This window comes from Ursus maritimus, unplaced genomic scaffold, assembly GCF_017311325.1.
Source record: "Ursus maritimus isolate PB19 unplaced genomic scaffold, ASM1731132v1 scaffold_3, whole genome shotgun sequence".
Taxonomy (NCBI): domain Eukaryota; kingdom Metazoa; phylum Chordata; class Mammalia; order Carnivora; family Ursidae; genus Ursus; species Ursus maritimus.
The window spans coordinates 24,815,875-24,839,518 of NW_024425563.1; the positions used below are offsets into that span (position 1 = coordinate 24,815,875).

The 23,644-nt window shown below is 38.4% G+C and overlaps 1 protein-coding gene across 2 annotated transcripts in view; it reads left to right on the forward strand.

The window, feature by feature from the left end:
• The window catches only part of LOC103676623 (metabotropic glutamate receptor 8), a 580,162-nt gene that overhangs the window by 487,590 nt on the left and 68,928 nt on the right, over nucleotides 1–23,644 (forward strand). For both annotated transcript variants that reach the window (XM_008705831.2, XM_040644056.1), the window contains one exon: nucleotides 18,680–19,615. In XM_008705831.2, coding sequence (XP_008704053.2) covers nucleotides 18,680–19,615 — 936 coding nt within the window. The remainder of the gene's footprint in view (nucleotides 1–18,679; nucleotides 19,616–23,644) is intronic.

Sequence of the window (23,644 nt, forward strand, 5' to 3'; positions counted from 1 at the left end):
ATCTAACAAAATTTTCCTCGAGTCCTCAAATGTGAAAGAAAACTGCAGGTTTTTAATTATGTGATCAGAAGAGTTTCTCCTAAAAAATATACTTCCTTTTATTTTGCATGGGTGTTGTGGTGGAAATGTTTGAGACTATCCTCATTTTTATTTTTTACTGGATAAGCTTTTTAAGTCTTGTTTGATTTGTATTGGGATTTCTTTAATCTTTTTTTTTTTTTTTAAAGATTTTATTTATTTATTTGACAGAGAGACAGCCAGCGAGAGAGGGAACACAGCAGGGGAGTGGAAGAGGAAGAAGCAGGCTCCCAGCGGAGGAGCCTGATGTGGGGCTCGAACCCAGAACGCTGGGATCACGCCCTGAGCCATAGGCAGATGCTTAAGGACTGCACCACCCAGGCACCCCAGGGATTTCTTTAATCTTGTACCTCCTTCCCAAAAGGTTTATGTTTTATCAGTGTCCCTTGCATTAATTTCCCTTCCAATCTCTTTACATAGAAGTCTCTTTAGCAGAGAAATGTTTTCCTTCCTCATTCCTTTGATTGTATTTTAGCATAACAATTGTTTTGGTTTCTCCTGTAGATACGTTAGTTATCTATAATTTTGTCAAACTCTTTGCCTTCTATCGTCTTCTATATTTTCTAGCATTGTTTCCCTCTCTGTATTTTTTTTCCTCGATGATTTGAGAAATTTTATAAGTTGGTTTCTATGTCAATAATTTGATTTTGTGCAAACTGTCCCTTTATTTCCGTGTTTCCTATATGGATTTTCAGTTGGTGTTTCATTCTTAGCTCTACTTCTCTGTTTCTTATCCACTTTTTTTTTTTCTTTTTTGGTACGCAGGATTTTTAAAAGTCCAATGGTCCTACAAGGTTATTTGGAAAACAACATCCCCCCAATAGACCACCCCTATTTTCCGATGATCAAAGGTGACTACATTCAATGATTTCACTGTTCCTTGATATGTCTTACTTTGTATTTCTAAATAACATGCTTACATTTAATTTCTACTTCCTCTTTTTCTGCTATGTCAGTTTATTGACTTCCTGCTATGAGATGTGAGGGATTATCTCCTTTATACTTGTCTTCTGCCACTGACACTCCCTGTTTTACAATCTGTCCAATATAGACGCATCATAGCATATATGCAAGTTTTGTGCCATCCATATGCCTCGAGTCCTTTTGCTTTCCTGGAAAAATTTTTTGTTGTCCCTGTAGCTAATAATCATCATTTAAAAATTGTTTGGCTGCTTAGTGTTTGGGTTTTTTTTTGTTTTTTTTGTGGGGTTTTTTGGTGTGTGTTGCTTTTTATATACTAAAGACCAATTCACTCCCAAACTTTTCTCCAGAGGACATCTGGTTAGCTATATTTAAGTTCCTAGAGACGTCCCTCCAGCTTCTGTAATTTAGACTGGCATCTAAGTGTACAGCATAACTTGCATCCTAGAATCTTCCTTTACCATAATTCTGGGGATTTTCTTCACTCCTCTTTTGCATTGCATCTCCTGTTTTCTGTAATTCACCTGCCCCTCCATCATTTATTATCTTGTTTGGGTATAGCACATCAACCTATAGCTTCTTTTTTTTTTTTAAGATTTTATTTATTTGAGAGAGAGAGTGAGAGAGAGCACACGCACAAGCCGGGGGAGGGGCAGAAGGAGAGGGAGAAGTAGAAGCAGATTCCCTGCTGAGCAGGGAGCCAGACATGGGCTCCATCCCAAGACCCTGAAATTATGACCTGAGCCTAAAGCAGACACTCAACCGACTGAGCCACCCAGGCACCCCCAACCCATAGCTTCTTGAGGCTGAAAATGGAAGTATGTGTTTTAGAGAATTTGAGTATATAAAAATATCTTCATTTGACATTATGCTTAAACAACATGTTGCCAAAGTCTAGGTTGGAAATCATTTTACTTTAGAATTTGAAGGCACTGCTTCATTTTTCCTTGGCTCTCAGGCCATTCTGATCCCTTGTAACTTTTTCTCTTTTCTTTCTTTTTTTTTTTTTCATCTCCAAAATCTTTTAAGATTTCCTTTTTGTCCTCATTATTCTGAAACTCAACAGGATATACCTTAATATGTGTATGTTTTATTTATTGTGCTGGGAACTCAGTGGGACCTTTTAATCTAGGATTTCACATCATTTCCTTCTGGGAAAATGTTTTGTTTGTTAATCCCAACTCCCCATTTTCTTTTCCTGGAATTCTTATTTAGATCTTGGGCCTCCCGAGCTGATCCTTTAATTCTCTCCTGATTTCTTTCTCTATGTCTTTTTGATCACTTTCTTGGAGATTACTTCAACCTTCTAATTCTTCTAATGGCTTCCATTTTGAAACCCTAATTCAGAATTATAATTAATTCTGTTATCTATAATCATCATTAATTACAAGTAATTATTAATTGTAATTAATGTAAGTATATTTTTATAATAATTATTATAATTGCTGTAGAAGAGTTCTTTTGTGCTTTCTGAATATTCCTTTATTTACAGAAACAACCTCTTGTTTTGGGCATGCATTTAAAAAAAGATCACTGAAGCTATTAATTTTTCAATGGTTTTCTTTCCAGGCATAGCCTCTATTTACTCAAATTGTTTTTTTTTTTCCTATTTGTTTGATTTAATGTCTATTTTGCATGGTAGAAAATTTTTCATGCCCAGTGATCCTTGGATTGCACTCATAATTAAGGGCACATCAGAAAGCTGATTGAAAACTCTCTGCACGTGGATGTGTTTGTTGATGGTGGACATCACTGGGGAAATCACCTAGTGTCAGAGTGTTTAGGTCTTTTCTTTTAGGCTGATGGATCTAAAAGTCTCCCAAAGATGAACCTTTTAGTCCTCTGCTTGGAGGACATAAGCTAGGCTGGCAGTACTCTGTGAGCCGGGTAGGGGAAGGGGACTGGAAAACTCATGAATTCAATGTTCCTGCTTTCCCTTACCATGACAACTTTTAAGGTGGCACCCGATCCACTGTGCCAGGTGTCTTGCATTCAAGAGACCCTATGTTGCACCTTCTCCAGAGAGAAAATCTCTAGTCTCCTGCCAGGTTGGGGGAAAGAAAGTAGCCCAGCTTCACAAACATCAAATATTTGATCACATGATTTTAGTGTTGAATTCTAATCCCTTCTACGTTGGTTCTTCATGTGCATAAATATTGCTTTATTCATATTTATATTCTTAGTACCCACCCTATTGATTATACTGTCATTGCAATTCATATTTTTGAATAAATAAATAAATTATTACTTTATAAATTGAGGAAACCCTTAGCTAGATATGGCCAGTTAGAAATGTTTCTTTTTTGATGTCATTGAGCTCCTTTTCTTGTATTGTTGCCTTAATTCAGATCTATTGTTTGTCACTTCTGTATCAGAATAAGCACGTACATCTTCATATCACGTGGGCTTTTCCTACAGGTTTCAGACGGTTCAGTTCTCATGTCTGCTGTTGTTCCGAATTCATGTTCTAAACAAGTCTTTACATTGTATTTCATGAGCTGGAGTTACCATTTCATCCTATTTACTGCAGCACAAATACAGCAATTCTGGAAAACATTAAAGTGTGTCTCTGTGAGTCATATTCCCCCCCAATGCCATCCACAGTTTCCTATTCTGCCATTCAAGTTCTCTTTCATTTCTGTTCTTTTCCGCTTGGTCACTTTGCTCATGCTGAGTCCAAGTGAGCTCTTTCTTAATCTCTCTCAGTCTTCCCGTTCTGTACTGCACTCTGTGGGAAGAGCCTTTTGCCTCTAGGTTTGGGGCTGAAAGGCAACATCAGGTTCTCTCCATTTCTCAGAAGTCATTTATTTTTATAGTGTATCTCGGCTGTGATAGCTCTATTCCTCTCCGGCTGCAGGAGCCTTTTTTGTTGGCGTTTGGCAGTCTCAAGTCTATTTCTATGAAGGTAGAATATAGAAAGAGTCCTGCAATCCCTAAGAATTCAATATGGAATTGGGATTTTTTTTCTAAACTGCTGTCTTCTGTTTTTAATTCAAATGAAGTATCCTATTTTGCATATATTCATTTGGGATTATGTTATATACACCTTGCAGGCAGGAAGAGTACCTTCTAAACTGATAATAAACTTTATGATGCTCTTCTTTGGAATAAAATAGCTAGAAGAATCTTAGTTGGAGATGACGCTTTCCTGGAATGATTCTGAGGAGACAGGAATGAGTAGGACAAAGCATAGTCGAACCATGAAAGAAATGTTTATCTTATCCCAAGGTCTTTGCTTTGGTCTGGTGTGAACAAATCCTTTAAATTATCACCAAATTATTTAGACCCTTCTTTCTCAATCTGCTTTAGACTCACCTTTTCTTTTCCATTTCCAGTAAACGGCCTGCATTGGTCTCATTCACTCATCTCCTGTTCTTGTCTAGGGCCTTTCCTGTCTAGGTGCCATGCTCCTTCCACCCAGACTGTTATTTCAAATGCGTTAGACCTACCCCCGTCTCCTATCTCCTCTGCTTCCTATTCTGGATGTTCGTTCAATTTTAGTTTTTGTTTGTTTGTTTGTTTTTTCAACCGTCTGTCATGTGTCGTGCATTGCCCTGGGAGGTAAAACTGTGGAGGTAATAAAATACTGTGATTGAGTGTGTGGCTTCAGGCCTTCATCATTTAATACTGTAACGCGTGGTCAGTTACCTCTCACTCTGTGACTCCTTAAACAAAATGGGATACCTAACTCAGCATCGTTTAAACATTTACTGCTAATTGCTTAGGATGGTTCTGGCACACAGTGTGCCCTCAGTCAGTGTTAGCTGTCATTGTCACCATCATCACCATCACTTTTTTTTAAGATTTATTTATTTTAGAGAGAAAGACAGAGCATGAGTGGGAGGGGCAGAGGGAGAGGAAGAGAGAGAATCTTAAGCAGGCTCCATGCCCAGCGAGGAGCCCGACATAGGACTCAATCCCATGACCCTGAGATCATGACCCGAGCCGAAATTAAGAGTCAGACGCTTAACCGACTGAGCCACCCAGGTGCCCTGTCATCATTGTCACTTTTATGTTTCGTTTGCTGAGCAATATAAAGTGGCTTACCACTGAAAATATTCATTTCACACCCTTTTGTCTATCTTTTCATGTTCTGAAGGCATTTGCTTCCTAACTTTCCATGGATGGAGTTAAATGTACATTGACTGATACGGGCTAAGGTTGAAATGGAGAAGTGTTTTGCACTGAATATCTATTATGTTGTTCAAAATATCACAAATGGTTTATAATGAATTATCTTAGTTTCTGCATGTATTAATAATCAGCTTAGGGTAGGAAAAAGAAGAAATGTAAATAATTAAAAGGAATATTCTACAAGTTTACAGAATTGCCTGTAGAGAGTTTTAGCCTGAGCCGACTTTCATATTATTTACTTCTACTTATTATTAACAATGAAGGATCTGCTTAATTGAATTTAGTCATCATAAAGAACTGGCATAATGTATTTAATGTAGCTATTTACATATGACACATAAGTCATATTTTAAGATTTTGCTGACTTCTAAATTAACATTATGAATGCTTTTAAATAATATTCAGAAAAGAGCTGACATACCAAATCATCTTGAGAAGTTAAAATAGTCATTTATAGTAAACATTCAAATGAATTAATCCTACATGAAAAGAAACCTAAGGAAATTATTTGAAACTAATTTTGATTATCTAGAGTATAATAAACATGGTAATACAGTTGTAGCTCAGTGGTTTATAATTAAAAATAACTAGTCTTCATAGAATTCATATTAAAACTTTTATCGCAAGTTCAAAATTAAGAAAAAAAAGTTATTCAACACTATTGCTACAAATGCCGCACATACACACTGTGTTGGGGTGAAACTCTATTATTATAGTGTTGGTGCGTCTTGTTCATCCAAAGTGTTGTGGGTGTGACTTCCTACACTCTTCCCTGAAACCACCCGTCCCACCACACACACCCCAACATGCACACTTAAAGATGCTACCCTCTCCAAGCTCAGAGCCAAGGGCAGAAGGACTCATCTGGGTGGTTTTCTCTGCATAGCAAGGGTGAAAGATGGTCATCTCGTGTGGCAATTACCTAGGAATTGACATTAAGAGCTGAGGTTGTGGGAAAATAAAAGCAAGAAATAGCAGATCTGGATGAAATCCAAAGATGGTGGCTTTTTGCTTGTTGCTTCTGACGTAATTTTTGGACAGCAGCTATATTTAATTATAGGTAGAGTGTGGGGGCCTTCTTCCCAATGTTGCCTTTCAGTCCTAAATTGAAATGTATGTGGAGTTTCCTCCTGTATTTTATATTTTCTGTTCACAAAACACCTTCACAGATATTAACTTGTTAGATCTTTCCAATATCCCTGTGAGGTATGTGTCAGAGTGCATAATTTCCCCAAATTAGCTTCTCTAGGGGTATAGATGAAAGAATCTAGACACCACACAGATTGAAGAAAGAATAGGTTTACTACTCACATCTGCCTACTGCCTAAAGCCATGCCTACTCAAAACACTAACTAGTGAGTAATGATAATCACAGAAGTGTTTGTCATACATTCTATTTATTAATCAGTTTATGTATTTATCAAACATTGACTTTTTATTAAATCCTAGGTCTTAAAAAAGGTAACGGGAGGTCAAAAATAATCTGTCCCTGAGATTACTATACTCTCAGTCTAGTTGGGAAATGGACACATGAACAAATAATCACAATAAAATGCCAAAGAGTTATGATAAAATACATAATGAAATACAATGAAATACAGGGGAGAACATACCTACCTGCCTGGTATTGGGCAGATCAGAGAAGACTTCACAGAAAAGCTGAATTTTCTCTCATGAGGGCAACTAGGGACTCTCACTTTTCAAATCCTATCCTCATGAAATTTGTTTCTTTGGATGTCACTGACCATTTCCTCACTCCTTAAATTATCTGTTTGGTTTCATGGGCCATATTCTTCCTTAGTTTCCATCTGGCCATGTTTTCTCATCCTCCTTTGCTGAGTCTGCTCCTTAAAATTTGCTCTTTCCAGGACCCCATTTGTGCCATCTTTCCTTCACACTATCCCTGTTTCTGTGGATGAGAATAAATATTCATAGTCTCAATTGCCTTGAATATGACTGTGCCTTTGAAATCTTCACCTCCTGCAAACCTGACTCATAAATACAGCCCAAGCGTTCATCTGAGTTGTGAGTTTCTTGGCTTGGAAGCCTCACTGGGACTTTGAGCTCATAGACAACCAAGTCATGATCTACGTTTTAAAACCAGTCATTCCCTTGTGTGCCTTTATTCAATGAAAGAAGCTATCACCTGTTCACTTGTTCTTTTGTTCCTTCTTCCTTCATTCAACAAATATTTATTAATACCTACTGGGGGTTAGTCACCACAGTTGGCTCTGGGATACAACAGTAGAACAAAAGACCTGGTTCTTACTCTTCTGAGGAAAATAAATTTTAAATTGGTGCTTAGCAAAGTATGGTTTACTAATTACATCTGTCAGAATCACAGGAAGAAGGGCTTTTAAAAATCTCAACCCGAGGTTCCTTCCCAGACTTGTTGAATTGTAATATTTAAGAACTGGGTTCCAGGGATCTATATTTTAAGTCAACTGCTTAAGTAATTCTGAGGAACATAACCTAACCTTTATAAAACCACTTATTTAAAAAAAAAAAGAAAGGAAATCAAACAAATAAATACGTAATTACGCACTGTGAAGTGCCACTGAAGGAGGCTACAAGGTGCTGTGTGAGTGTCTAACAGGGACTAGGCAGGGTTGATGCAATGGTCAGCCATTTCTGAAAGTCAGATAAGGCAAGGGCAAGGCCCTGTAGCTGGTGGTTGATCAGACATGAGGGGTGGAAGTCAGTGAATGCTAAGAATGACTCTCAAATCCGAAGACTGGATGTCATTGTTTGGGTCCTCTCTTTCTTTCTATTTTCTTTAATATATCTCAGATCCGTCCCCTCTTCTTGATCATCACTGCTCCTAACAGAATTCACAGGCTCTTGTCTTGCCTGGAATTACAACATCCCTAACTCGAATTCTTGCTTCTGTATCACTCTCTTCCCTCATCTGTCACCACAGTGATCTCCCATATATATATTATATATATATATATACATATATAAAATATATATATATATAATCTCCACATATTTGCTTAAAATCCTTTAATCACTCTCTGGCCTGGAGAGTAAAGTCTGAAAACCTGGTGCTGCTTGCAGAGGCCTTCCTGACCACTGCATGGTCAGATTCCTGTTGCCCTCACCTTTCATCTGGAATTCTCCAGCAACATCAGTGTGAATGGCCTGTCTGGAGTCCTGAACTCTGTCAGTCTTCTCACCACTCTGCAGCCCATGGATTCTTCTAAATAACGAAACTCACCACCCCTGTCCTTGTCGTAATCCTTCAGAGGATCCTCTTGACCACCTGTAAGATAGCATCCAAACTCCTCTCAGTGGCTCATAATGTCCTTCATGATCTCATATGTCACATATTCCATAACCTTACCTCCTTACCTCTTGCCACTCCATCCCATGCTTTAATCTACATGTCTGGTATTCTTTATACCTTTAGTTTCTCCGGTTTGCCATGGCTTCTTGCCCTTGGGTCTTAATGTCCCCTCCCTTTCTTCTTCCCTCCCTCCCTTCTTCCTCTTTCCTTTTTTCCTTCCTTCTTCCTCTTTCATTCTTTCCTTCCTTCTTTCCTTCCTTCCTTTTTTGCCTGGTGCCCTCTTACAATCCTCTCTCCTGAATTATCTCCCACACCCATCAGGCTGCTGTTTACACATCGGTGAAGCCTGGGCTGGGTGGCCCTGCTGAATGCTTCTCTAGCAGCACCATTTCCTCACTCCTCTCTAGGAGTCTTTGCCTATCTCTGTCCCCACCTACACTGTCTCTGGGGCTCAGGAACCATGTCTTGGTCACTGATGAATCCCCACACTGAATCCTATGTCTTGAACAGAGTGGGTATGCAACATCTTTTTTATACGCTGAATAATACTAAGCGTTACTACTTCCCGAATGTATTAAGTTAAATAGTTTGCATATTTTTAAAAGAACAGCTTTATTGAGATAATCCACATTTGCCCATAAAATTCACCCTTTTAGGGTGTAATTCAGTATTATTCAGTATATTCGTAGAGTTGTGTATCCATCTCCACCATCTAATTTTAGGCCATTGCCCAAGAAATCCTGTACCCTTGAGCGTTCACTATGTTCCCTTCTCCCCGTAGGCCCTGGCAGTCACCAATCTATTGTCTGTTAATGGGTTTGCCTGTTCTGGACATGTCATATAAAATAAAATCACACGATATGTGGTCTTTGTGACTAACTTTTCTCACTTCACGTATTTTCAAGGTTCGTCTATTTTAGAGCATATATTAGGACTTTATTTTTTATTTTTAATACTTGATTCCTTTTATTTATTTTTAATATTTGATTGTATAGATATAACCAATTTGTTTATCCATTCATTAGTTAATGGGCATTTGGGTTGTTTCTGCTGTTTGGCTATTATAAATAATCCTACTATGAACATTGATATACAGATTTTTGTGTGAATGTATGTCTTCGGTTTTCTTGGATTGGAATTATTTAGAGGTAGAAACTGCTAGGTTATATGGCAACTCTATGTTTAACTTTTGAGGAACTGCCAAACTATTTCCCAAAATAACTGCACCATTTTACCTCCCCACCAGCAACGTAAAGAGTTTTAATTTTTCACATCTTCAGTAACACTTGATATTGTCTATATTTTTTTATTATAACTATCCTAGTGGATCTTGTGTTTTTATTTGTATTTCTCTGATGACTAATGATGTTGGACACTTTTCATATTGGCCATTCTTACATCTTCTTTGGACAAATGACTCTTCAATTCTTTAACTCATTTTTATTTGGATTATTTGTCTTTTAACTTTAATTCTAAGAGTTTTTAATGTATATATAATATATATATATAAATATATGGGTGATGGGTATTAAGGAGGGTACTTGTGATAAGCACTGGGTGTTATATGTAAGTGATGAATTACTAATTTCTACTCCTGAAACCAATATTACACTATAGGCTAACTAACTAGAATTTAAATAAAAACTTGATAAAACCAAAAATATTCAATAAATACTCAAATGCCTTCAAAAAATAAATAAAATTTAAATGTCACCTCATCTCTAACATATATATATGTGTGTGTGTGTGTATTATAGGTATATTTTATTTTTTTATTTTTATTTTTTTATTTTTTTTTATTATATTATGTTAGTCACCATACAGTACATCCCTGGTTTCCGATGTAAAGTTCGATGATTCATTAGTTGCGTATAACACCCAGTGCACCATGCAATACGTGCCCTCCTTACTACCCATCACCGGTCTATCCCATTCCCCCACCCCCCTCCCCTCTGAGGCCCTCAGTTTGTTTCTCATAGTCCATAGTCTCTTGTGCTTCATTCCCCCTTCTGATTACCCCCCCCCTTTCTTTATCCCTTTCTTCCCCTACCGATCTTCCTAGTTCTTATGTTCCATAGATGAGAGAAATCATACGGTAATTGTCTTTCTCTGTTTGACTTATTTCACTTAGCATTATCTCCTCCAGTGCCGTCCATGTTGCAGCAAATGTTGAGAATTCGTTCTTTCTGATAGCTGAGTAATATTCCATTGTATATATGGACCACAACTTCTTAATCCAGTCATCTGTTGAAGGGCATCTCAGTTCCTTCCACGATTTGGCTCTTGTGGACAATGCTGCTATGAACATTGGGGTGCATATGGCCCTTCTCTTCACTACGTCTGTATCTTTGGGGTAAATACCCAGTAGTGCAATGGCTGGGTCATAGGGTAGCTCAATTTTTAACTTTTTAAGGGACCTCCACACTGTTTTCCAGAGTGGCTGTACCAACTTGCATTCCCACCAACAATGTAGGAGGGATCCCCTTTCTCCACATCTTCTCCAACAATTGTTGTTTCTTGCCTTGTCAATTTTTGCCATTCTAACTGGCATAAGGTGGTATCTCAGTGTGGTTTTGATTTGAATTTCCCTGATGGCTAATGATTTTGAACATTTTTTCATGTATATTATATATATATATTCTAGATACAAATTCCTTATTAGATACATGATTTGGAAATGATTTGGCCCACTGTGGGTTGTCTTTTCACTCTCCTAATGGCATCTGTTGAATCACAAAAGGACTTAATATTAATGAAGTCTAATTCATCTATTTTTATTTTGTTTCTTACATTTTTGGTGTCATGTCTTGTCCCAGTACCATTTGTTGAAAAGACTATTTTGTCTTCATTGAATTTGCTTGGGATCCTTGTCAAAAATCAATTAACCATACATGTGAGAGGTTACTTCTGGGCTCTTAATTTTATTTCATTGATTTGTCTATCTTTATGCCAGCATCATGCTGTCTTGATTGCTATAGCTTTGTAGTGAGTTTTAAAATGAGAAGTGGGGAAAAATAAAACAAGACAAAATCAGAGAGGGAGACAAACCATAAGAGACTCTTAATCATAGGAAACAAACTGAGGGTTGCTGGAGGGGAGGGGGGTGAGGGGATGGGATAACTGGGTGACAGATATTACAGAGGGCATGTGATATAATGAGCACCAGATATTATATAAGACTGATGAATCACTGACCTCTACCTTTGAAACTAATAATACACTATATGTTAAGTAATTGAATTTTAAAAAAGAATATAAACAACAACAACAAAAATAATAAGAAATAAAATCAAAAGTGTGAATTCTCCAACTTTGTTTTTCACTCTCAAGATTGTTTTGTCTATTCTGGGTCCCTGATATTTCCATGTGGATTTTAGAAGCAGCTTGTTCATTTCTGCAAAGAAGCCAGGTGGGATTTTGATAAGGATTATGTTGAATCTGTCAATTAACTTAGGGAGTGTTTCCATCTTAGCAATATGCATTTTTTTATCCATGAACATGGGGTTTCTTTTTACTTATTTAGATCTTTCATTTTTTAAAATGGTATTTAGTAGGTTTTAGTGAAAGAAAATCTTGCACTTCACTTGTTAGGTTTATTCTTAAGTATTTAACTCTTTTGATGCTAAAATTTTCTTAACTTTATTTTAAACTGTCCTTCTAAATAGGAGAAATCTGCATTTTTAAAGGTTATGAGATACGTAATATTAGATAAGGTCAGGGCTTCAGTATGGGGATCATCTCACATACATATATTAGACTTTCAGAAACACTAAAAGTACTTTGAATAGGAGTAGAAAGCTGTGCATGACCCAAAGGAAAGGATGAATATTAAGGAAGAAATATTTATTTATATATGAATATATATACTAATATACTGAGAAACTTTATTTTGAGTTGCATTATCAAATTAACTGTGCAACGTGTATTCACTCATATGTGAATCATGATTCACAAAACACACCAAATTTTGACTTTTTATTATTATTTTTTTAACTAGGCTCCATGCCTAGCATGGAGCCAAATGTGGGGCTCAAACTCACGATCCTGACATCAAGACCTGAACTGAGATCAAGAGTTGGACACTTAACTGACTAAGCCACTCAGGGGCCCCCAAATTTTGATATTTTAAATACTTAATGCTAATTAGTGCACTTGTTATGTCTATTGATTATGTCGACATTAATGAGTAAAGCTTTTTCAAAACACTCAATTTCACTGGAAATGTTTGCATATACAAACATTATATTGTTGTATTGTATATTGTTGTATACATGTCATTATATTGTTGTGGAAAAATAATCAGACCAGTGAGAAACCAAGTGACACTCGGAGAAGTGGGAGAAGTAGGCTTTATTTTATGCCGGAGGACCCAGACAAGATTGCACTAGAAATTCTGGGCCCCGGGCAGTGGGGTTACAGAGCTTTTATAGGGAAGTGCAGGGGGTCAGGTTCCAAGGGCTGTGCTGACTACTGGTAGGTGGGTTTAATTTGGTGGTGGGGGCATAGCTTTAGGCAGGAACAGTGGTTAGGGCAGCAGTTAGGGCAGTGCAGGAAGCTCGTAGCAGGGAGCCTGTCTACAGAAGCAGAAATGGCTGGTTATTTCTTGCTCCCAGCAGAGCTTCTGGTTATCTCTTGTTATTGCTAGTAACTTTCCATCTTCTGGGGCCTGCCAGCCTGGGCCTGCTCTGGGTAATTTTTTTCTTCAATATAAGTCAGATGAAGGTTGGGGTTTTGAATATTGGGGTGGCAAACTAGTCACCAAAATGATTATCGATACTGTGATTTATAGAGCAAAATGAAAAGAGATGATTATGATTAGCTACCAGTTACCTGTTAGTATTTAAAATGTTTCCTCATGTAGGGTAATCCCATCAGTGAAGATACCACTTAATATGTGGAGAAAATATTATAACCGAGGTATTACATTGAGTAAGAATTTTGTAAAGAACACTGAAAATTATTAATTATAATGGGGCCTTGAATTGGGAAGTATTCTTGTAGTCTTTTTTTCAAGAGCTACTAAAACTATACAGAAGAAATTGTTCTATAAAAATAATGTCTACTTAAAGAATTTATGAGGAATTACTCTAGGTTGATTGGTCTGGAAAGATTAAAGATTAAAAAGTAGAAGCACACTCAGAAAGTTTTGTTTTTGTGGCTGTTGGTGTATTTGTCTGCAGTAATAATAGGATTTGACAGCAGAAACCAGTTGATGGCTCACATGCTATGAGATGCACTGGATTGGAGCCTACAGAATGAATCACTGTTGGTGAACATTATCAAGTCAGGAATGGGCTATGGTTTTGTCCCTGGAAGGTCTGTCTAAATAACTATCATCCATTTGTTAGATTATATATTTTAGAAAGAAATCCTAATATCAGAATAATGTCAAAGACAAGGAAGACAAATTTTAAAAATGCATGGATACTCATATGAAAGATGGTATAATTTGTTGCTGTCGCTGGACAAAAGGGCTGAATGATCCTTGTTTATACCTTATAGCACCGTTGTGAAAATTAGGTTGTTTAATTAATCTCAAGTAGTATTGTTTTTAATCACTATTTAGCAACATATGCAAAACAAATAATTTGACTCAAATATTAACATATTTACAAGATCCTCATTTAAGTATTTGCTATTTGTTCTTCCCTGGGGTAGATACTAGTCGGTTCCCAGACTTCAACTATGGCATCAAAACACAGTGCAGTTATATATAAATAGATTCCTTGACGAAAATGGAGTCATGTGTATTTGTCATGTTACAAAAATATACTTAATATTTTCTCCATTATATTAAAAAAGTCTTTATTTTTATTTATGAAAAACATTTTCCCATTAGTTCAGTACGTAGAAAACTGACCAAGGAAAATTTAATATTTAACTTATAATGATAACTATCTACCCTATGTAATGAGGCTTATCTGGTATAGGTATATTTCTTTGTTAACAAAGAAATTTCCTTCTGGAAAATGAAATGTATTGAGAATTAAAGAATTACACATGCGGTTAGAAAGCTGACCTTTAAAGTCGCTAACAATCTTGAAGTTTAATGTTTCTGAGATATTTGGCTGCCTTTTCTTTTTTTTTTTTTTTACAGTAACATCATAAATCTATAGAAACCCCAAACAAAATGCAATTTTGGTTTTACATTAATTAGCTTTGAAACATAACCTTCGCAAAAGTATTTTATTATCTTTTAAGAGTCCATTCGGGTATAAAATCAATACTTCAGCCGCTCAGTGGAGCATTTCATTTTTCTCAATATTTTCGAGAGAAGCCTCTATATGCTTCCAATTTAACTTTCTTTTCTTTCCTAATGGAATTCTATACATACATAAAATAACTTTCCTAAATTGTTAAAACCTAATACAAAATTAGCAGGGATGTGATAGATTGCTATACCTTTGTGCCAAAAAGGGTAAGAGCTAATAGTTTTGAGTGCCCTTCTGACACATGAAATACCACCTTTTTTCTCAAGGGAGGATATTTGAAATTAAACAGGCATGAATTTTGTACTCCACCTTGGGGAGATTTGATAGTCCTCTGCAGGTATTAAGCTTGGGGACCATAGTTCTCTATCCTCAATCGTTCACCCCACATTCAAGAAAGGAAAACATCCTTAAGTGATCGATCTATTCATGACAACAGTTTCAGTTGCATAGTTCCCCAAAGGGAGGCAACCTTCAAGTAATGAAAGCATATTGCCTACACGAGCCACTCTGGGGCGTGTTTTTGGTAAATGACAGCTGTCACTGCCTTCTGAGTAGATTCTCAATAGAATACTCCACTGGTGGTGGTCACAGGATGGGTGGAGAAGCTTATTTTGAGTTGTATTTGGTTTTCTATTGCTGGGTAACAAAGAACTCAACATTTAACATCCTAAAACAAGAAAACATTTATCATCTTACACAGTTTCTGTAGATCAGAAATTCAGAAGCAGCTTATTAGCTGGCGGGGGGGTTCTGGCTCAGGGGTTCTCATGAGGTTGCCGTGAAGGTGTCACTGGGGGCTGCAGTCACCTGAAGATTGGAATGCAGCCAGAAAATTCACTCTTTAGGTGCTTCCTTCACATGCATGATAAGTTGGTGATGGTTGTTGGCAGGTGGCCTGGGTTCCTCTCCATTGGGCTGCTTGAGCATTCTCATGAAACTGTTCTTCTTCTGGAGTGACTGATCTAAGAGAGAGCAAGGCAGAAGCCAAAATATTTTTAATGACCTCGTCTCAGAAATCACATGTAATCGTTTCTAGTATGCACTGTTGTTTACATAAATCGACCCTATTCACAGTTGGAGAGGACTACCTGGGTTCACAAATGCTGGGATGTGAGATTATTGGGAGCCATTTTGGAGCCAGACTACCACAGAATATGGTAATTCTTCTTTTGGGTTGTGAATAGAGCTGGTCTTGGGGAAAATAAGTTGTATATTGTTTTGTTCTGTTTTCTAACCATTCTTTGGGCTCCCATTTCTGTGCTTCTTTGAACCACCTTCTATTACCAGTTCCCAGTACTTTCAAGTTGACCCCTTCTTCCTCAGCACTGTGCTGTGGTATCCCTCCTGTTGTTGAAAAACAGAATTCAGATGAGTAAATTTGAAGGTCTAATTAGCTTATTAAATGATTCATGAATTGGGTAGCATCTCATCTAGCAAGTAGAGGTGTGTTCCAAGGAGTTGTGCAAAATGGAAGGTTTTTATAAGAGGGTGGGGCAAGGAAATTATAAGCAAAAGAAAGGATTATTCCAGGCAAAGTCACCCTCCCTTAGAGAGGAGAGCAGGAGGTCTTGTCATGCAGATTCCCTCACCTTCCTTTGGGGAATGGAGAAGGCCCAAGTGGTAGACTCATTGACATCCATCAGAAAATTCCTGACTGACCCGGTTAAGAGTACATCACTGGGGAAGGTTGAAACTGCAGTTAGATTCAGGTATTAAGCCGAAGTTTACTGACTTGGGGCTTTACCCTAAGTGATGCCACTTTGGGCCTTTGGTTTTCTTTTTAACACTGTCCTTCTTTTCTTGCAAATTCAGCAAAGATTTGAGGGCAAATTGTGTGTCAGTCACTGTTCATATCAGTGAACAAAATCATTCTCTCTCTCTCTCTCTCTTTTTTAAAATTCTATTTATTTGAGAGAGAGAGAGATAGCAAGAGAGATTTGGAGCAAAGAGGGGGAGTGGGGAGAGGGAAAAGCAGACTCCACGCTGAGCAGGGCATCCTATGTGGGACTTGATCCCAGGACCCTGGGATCATGACCTGAGCTAAAGGCAGATGCTTAGCCGACTGAGCCACCCAGGCACCCCAAAATCACTCTTTTTATAGTAGCTGCTTTTCATAATAAGTTGTCTCCTATGATCCATGATTTCTAGTTTGTCCTATTAGCATTCTGCTAGAATTACTGTGTTTCTAATAAGGTAAATGCAATATTGTGATTTATAAGAGAAATATATGGTCTTCGACCTTATTCATGGCACAAAGCACCTAAAACCTTTGGAATTTTTTGTAATAAGAACAATAAAAGTGTCTTTTTTTTAAAAGATTTTATTTATTTATTGGACAGAGAGAGACACAGTGAGAGAGGGAACACCAGCAGGGGGCGTGGGAGAGGGAGAAGCAGGCTTTCTGCTGAGCAGGGAGCCCGATGTGAGGCTCGATCCCAGGACCCTGGGATCATGACCTGAGCCAAAGGCAGATGTTTAATGACTGAGCCACCCAGGCACCCCATAAGGTGTCTTTTATTATGTTAATAAGATGACTTTTGGAAACCCTCTAGATAACCTAAGTATGGGGACTTGTTGCCCAAGGTACCAACCATGTGATTAGAGGATTGGAACTTTTAGTCCCACTCCAGACTTCTGGGAAGGGAGAGGGGCTAAAGGTTGGATTAATGCCAGTGGCCACTGATTTAATTAATCATGCCTATGTGATGAAGCCTCCATAAAGTCCCAAAAGGTGGGGGTTCAGAGAGCTTAAGAGTTCGTGAACAGGTAGAGATTTGGGAGGCGGTGGCGTAATCAGAAAGCATGGAAGCTCTGTGCCCTTCCCACATACCTCGTCCTATACATCTTTTCCTTTTTATCATAAACTGGTAATCCAGTAAGTAAAGTGTTTCTCTGAATTCTGTGAGCTGCTCTAGCAAATTAGTTGAACCCAAGGCAAGTGTTGTTGGAACCTTCAGTCTATAGGTTCGTCAGAAGCACACGTGAGACATGGACTTGGCAATTGACATCTGAGGTGGGAGGGGGACAGTCTTGCAGCCTGAGCTTTAACTTGTGGGATCTGATGCTATATCCAGGTAGGTAGTGTCAGAATTGAGGTAACTTATAAGACACCCAGCTGCTATTCGACATTGCTTGGTGGTATGGGAAACGTCCTCTTCCCTACCCCATAAATGTTGGAACTGGGTCTAGAACCTTTAGTAAACAATCAAGGTAAGAGGTCATTGATTGGCAGAATCCCCTTAAAATAATATTTTTATTTTAGTAGAGGTACTCTGTGATTTAATCCAGAGTAAGGTGGAACTTTAAGGCTCTGAAGCAGATACTAAGCACACTGGGGGGGGGGGGGACTTTCTCATTTGTACCAATTTCACCGCTTTAAACCACTTGTAAGACTACTTTTGTTCAGTGGAAAACATTACCACCAAGCTATCTCATTCAGCGTGGTCTCTTGCACGGTACGGAAACGCAAGATCGGGGAAAAAGGTATATTCCATAGTTAAACAAAGGCAAAAACATTAATACAGTTATCACCACGGGTACATGATAATTATCAGCGATTAGTTCGTTTTACCATTTCCTATGAAAATTGACACAGTGCGATTTGAATTTCCACAGATATGGTGAAGAGCTTTGCATCACTGTTTTATGTAGATATTTATATCCTAAGCCACTGTTTCAGGGATTCTGGCATTTATATCTGTGATTAACTCTAAAACATATCTCCGTGGGGCTTTTTTTTTTTTTTTTTGAGTTTCAAAACTGTTCAGGCCAATAAGTCTTTCTACAAATGACAGATTGGTCAACATTGAGGAGGTAAATGGAAACTAATGACACTCATGAAGTTGACGATAGGAATGATTTATTGGACCCGATCATTTAACACTTTCATCGAGAAGTCAATACTGGGGAAAGAAAACCGGGCTGTTATTACGGTAAACTGTATTTGCACTGTCAGCATTCAGTGATTTATTACAAACCTGTGGCTAGGATTAGGATATTATAAATGGGGGAAAATGGAAGGCTCATTAATTTTTTATCCCCACAGGTGGAAGACATGCAGTGGGCTAATAGAGAACACACCCACCCGGCGTCCGTCTGCAGCCTGCCCTGTAAGCCCGGGGAGAGGAAGAAAACGGTGAAAGGAGTCCCTTGCTGCTGGCACTGTGAGCGCTGTGAAGGTTACAACTACCAGGTGGATGAGCTCTCCTGTGAACTTTGCCCTCTGGATCAGAGACCCAACATCAACCGCACAGGCTGTCAGCTTATCCCCATCATCAAACTAGAATGGCATTCCCCCTGGGCTGTGGTGCCTGTGTTCATTGCAATATTGGGAATCGTCGCCACCACCTTTGTGATCGTGACCTTTGTCCGCTATAATGACACTCCTATTGTAAGGGCTTCTGGACGAGAACTCAGTTATGTGCTCCTAACAGGGATTTTCCTCTGTTACTCAATCACCTTTTTAATGATTGCCGCACCAGATACTATCATATGTTCCTTCCGCCGGATCTTTCTAGGACTTGGCATGTGTTTCAGCTATGCAGCCCTTCTTACCAAAACAAACAGAATCCACCGAATATTTGAGCAGGGGAAGAAATCGGTCACAGCACCCAAGTTTATTAGTCCAGCATCCCAGCTGGTGATCACTTTCAGCCTCATCTCCGTCCAGCTTCTAGGAGTGTGCGTCTGGTTTGCTGTGGACCCCCCACACATCATCATTGACTATGGAGAACAGCGGACTCTAGACCCAGAGAACGCCAGGGGAGTGCTCAAGTGTGACATTTCTGATCTCTCGCTCATTTGTTCACTGGGGTACAGTATCCTCCTGATGGTCACTTGTACTGTTTATGCCATTAAAACGAGAGGTGTCCCAGAGACTTTCAACGAAGCCAAACCTATCGGATTTACCATGTATACCACCTGCATCATTTGGTTAGCTTTCATTCCCATCTTTTTTGGTACAGCACAGTCAGCAGAAAAGGTAAGCACAAGAAATGCGTACACCAACCCTTCCCTGGATTTAACTTCTTTCCTTAGGATGCTTCCCTGCCTTTCTTTTCAGTTCACTTATAGTCTCTCAAGATGATTCAGTCTGTATTCTTCTTTAGAATATATATATATATACATATATAGATAGATAGATAGATATAGATATATATTCCTTCAAGGTCACTTAACTTTGAATATTTGTTGACTAAGGTTGACTTTCATGAGGAATGCTTTAATGTGTCCTCCTTAGCAAGGCTGAAAATGGACAGATCTCACATTACTTTCTGGGTCGCTCTTCCCAGGTCTGTTATCTACGAAGATAACTGTTCCTTTGCTAGTGTTCAATTAAAAGAGGATGGGAGAAAAGGCAGACATGATTCATAAGGGTGAACTATCCCAGAGATATCCCATTGCATGACAAATCCCTCCTTTTCTGGTTCTAATGTGACTCTGGGAAAAAGCTATTCCTTCATAATCACGATGGCTTTAGTCAAGGAAGCAGGGTTTATAGTAAAGCGACAACAACAAAAGAAACGGAAATGGCTTGGTTCGATCTGAACCATCTTACTATTTCTCCTCAGCCCCCATTCTTATCACTTTTCCATATGTGCAAGGTGATGTTGAGGGATTAAAGAAGACAGCAATGGGCAATTATATAGGGCAGTTTATAATTTTTCGGAAGGTGAAGATCAATTGAATCTCTTAAAATAATTTCCTTTTGTCACTAATCTCCAGTTAACCTTTTCCACATGAATCACTGCAAGTGAAGAACATCTATCTGAGAAAGCGAGCATGCGCTCAATGGGATACATGTAGTTTTCTGTAGGAAAGCAGAGAACTAACATTAACCATGAATTCCAAGGTTTGGGTAGTTTCATGGAGACAAGCCAGCTTGTAAAACAAAGGCAAATGCTATTTTTCCGAATAAATAGTCCTTCAGCCTTACTGTGCCTATGAGAAAGCTCTACTCTCAGAGTAAGGATTTAAAGATCACTCTACCTTCCATCATCAGAAGTTGTAAGGAAATCAAGCATCCTGGGGACAATTACATTCCCAAGTCTCTAAGATTGCAAACAAGGTCATGCATGACTCTTAAAATCCCAACTAATTCAGAGGAGAAAGTACTCAGCGAGGGCACAGAGAGCTCATTAGTACGAGCATTCATCCCTTACTAGATCAATGCGGCTTTCAACCATGTTTGGACAGCAAACTTGCTGCTGAAGAGAAAAATCTTACTGTGGGTTCCAGATCTGTGACCTTTCATGATTTAGAAGGCCTGGTAGAAGTCCATGAAAAATTTATGTGGGACCAAGCACATGGAAGGAAAGTAAAGTCAGGCAGTTTGATGCTCTGAACCTAATGAACATTATATTTTTGACATATGTAGATAGGACTTTATGGGGATCGAACTTGTAAAATGACTCAGGAGAGAATGCATGAGCTGGAAAATAAGTCTCTCACAGTCTGTTGGGTCTGTTTTGATATGGTTAGTTGAACTAGTCAGGGCAAAACAATGTTCTTCAGAGTCTGGAAATGTCTACGTTATGTGAATTATTAATAATATTAAGTGGCACTTGCATTTGTACTTGAACCAAGGACTTTCTTTTTTAATATACTGTTTTATCCAAAAAGGGCCATAAGTAGTTTATTTTGCTTTCTCGTGGACAATAAATATTTACCCAGACAAAAATCTCCTGAGTTCTGACATCTAACTTCCTTTTCTTTTTCTTTTTCTTTCTCCTGCTTTACATTTTATAAATTATAGTCTACTCTTACTTCCCATCTTGTGACTTTCATCTTCAAATAAGATGTTATTTCTCTCTAGATAAGTCTTTCATTGCCTCAATTTTGGGCATAAGTAAAACCATGGTACATTTCACTATTGGATAGTGTTATCATAGCAGTTAACATGCATTATACTAATAAGCTTTTTTAAGGTAGTTGAAGAAAATGACCATTGTCTCTCAGAACTAAAACCCTGCTGAGTTGCAGCTGTCCCCTTGCAGCGGTGATGGTGATAGGAGGAGTTTCAGGATGAAATGGACAGGTGAACATGATGGGGCGGGGGCGGTGCGGCTCGATGCAATGCCGCTGAGCCCGTGGGCGCTGCCCTATGTCCTCTGAAAACCTGGAGTTTATGTATATATTTTTGGGTATATATATCCATGCCTATAGAGATATGACTGAATGCTAGGCAAAATTATTTTTTCTCTCTTAGCTTTGTGGAATCAAAGTAAGTCAAAGAAGCATTTTGTTAGATAAATTATAAAATATGTTAATTGGTTTTATTTTGTTTTCGTGATATAATTGAATGTGGAAAAGACTGAAGAAATCAGGAGGAAACGCTAATTGTAGGAATTTTCAGAATATCGTGAAGTCCTCAAATTATTTAGGTAGTCTTGGAGTTGCTGAATGTGGACCAGCTCTACATGGAGAGATATTATAAGTAGCTACGTTTTGGCTACTGAGGAACTTTATGTAATACAATTACGTGTCATCCTAAGGCTTCCCATAAAATTTGCTACCTGTTACTCCCTGTCACAGTATCTTTACTATTCAAAGCAAGACACAAATGCATGAGAATACTTATTTTTTTCACATTGCTAAAGTTGTTGACACAGATATTAAAGGTGAATAAAACTCTGTATCTCTAAAAGAAGGCTTTACAAAAGTTTTATTGACTTTGGCAGACCAAAGAGCCGGTCAGTCCTCCATTCTCATTTGTAATGCTCAGCCAATTAGCCCACGTTATCAACTTGAAGTGTTGGAAGCAGGCAGTACACACATCCATTAATTCAGTAGATCCTTATTGAGCATTGTGTCCAGTATTATGCTAATTATTGAGCCCATGTCAGTCCGCTTTCCCGAGCCTTCCTTGTAAGCCTCAGTCTGGCTCCCAGCCGATGCTTGCCTGACGCCTGCCAGCACCAGCAGGGTGCCAGGCTCAAAGGCAGGAGAAGATCAGGCTCAAGGGCAGGGGAAGACGGTGAGGACTCAGATCTGAGATGAGAAAGCAAAAAAGCAATGCATCCTGTAACTATCCATCAGTGACATCAAATTTCTAACACAGGAGACAGCAGAAGAGCCAAATTTCTTTCATTATGTATTTAATTATGCTTCTTAGAGTAATCTACAAAAGAAAACTCATCTAACCATACAGGTCTTTCTGAAATTATAACAGAAGTAGGAATAAAAGGTAAAATTAGTTGAATAATTTAGACAGATGTTTTGGAAAACCGCTGAGTAAAATCAAATTATAAAGGCACACTTTAGGACTCACGAAGACAGCTCTGTAAAGTAAGTCTTTATTCAGTGATAAAATACCATTTAGTTTCCCCACATTTTTTTCAGATTTTGAGATCAAGTTGAATCATGTTTTTCCAATAGATTTTAATGACATCATTTATTAGCTTTGTGCCTACTGCTGCATTCTACTCACTCATCATATAAATGCCCTTTTCCTTTTCCTATAGAAAAGTGGCGTGAAGGAAGGGTGGGCACACTGAGGCGTGGGCATGAACCCCAACGAACTCTCCTAATTGTGCTGAAAAGATTTTAAAAACTTAAAATATAATTAATGTAATCGTCAGGAAAAGAATCCTCGGGGATGGTGAGGGTCTGTTAGGATGGCAGAAACCTCTTGAATACATATTTTACCACCTCTAATTGCACTCATAAAGCTGAGATAATCAGACAAGGGTTATGACATTGCCAAGCTCCAAGGAGCACAGTGCTTTAACCAGTGCATTGGGCGGAAACGAACCAAAACACCCTTAAAACAGGAAAAAGAAAAGCACCAAAACTCAAGAATGTCAAACCCCCCTATGTCCCAAAGCAGCCGTTTTTCCGTTGGTGCGGCATCAGCCAGGAGCTCCAGTCAGAAACCGGGGAGTTGTCCTAGACTGCGCCCTCCACAGGCTCCACCCTGTCACTTCTTCCTCTCACGTGCAAATGTCAGCCCTGAAACGTTCCTGGAGGGGAAGCAGTAGCCCTACCAGACGTATATCTGGGTGACTATGTC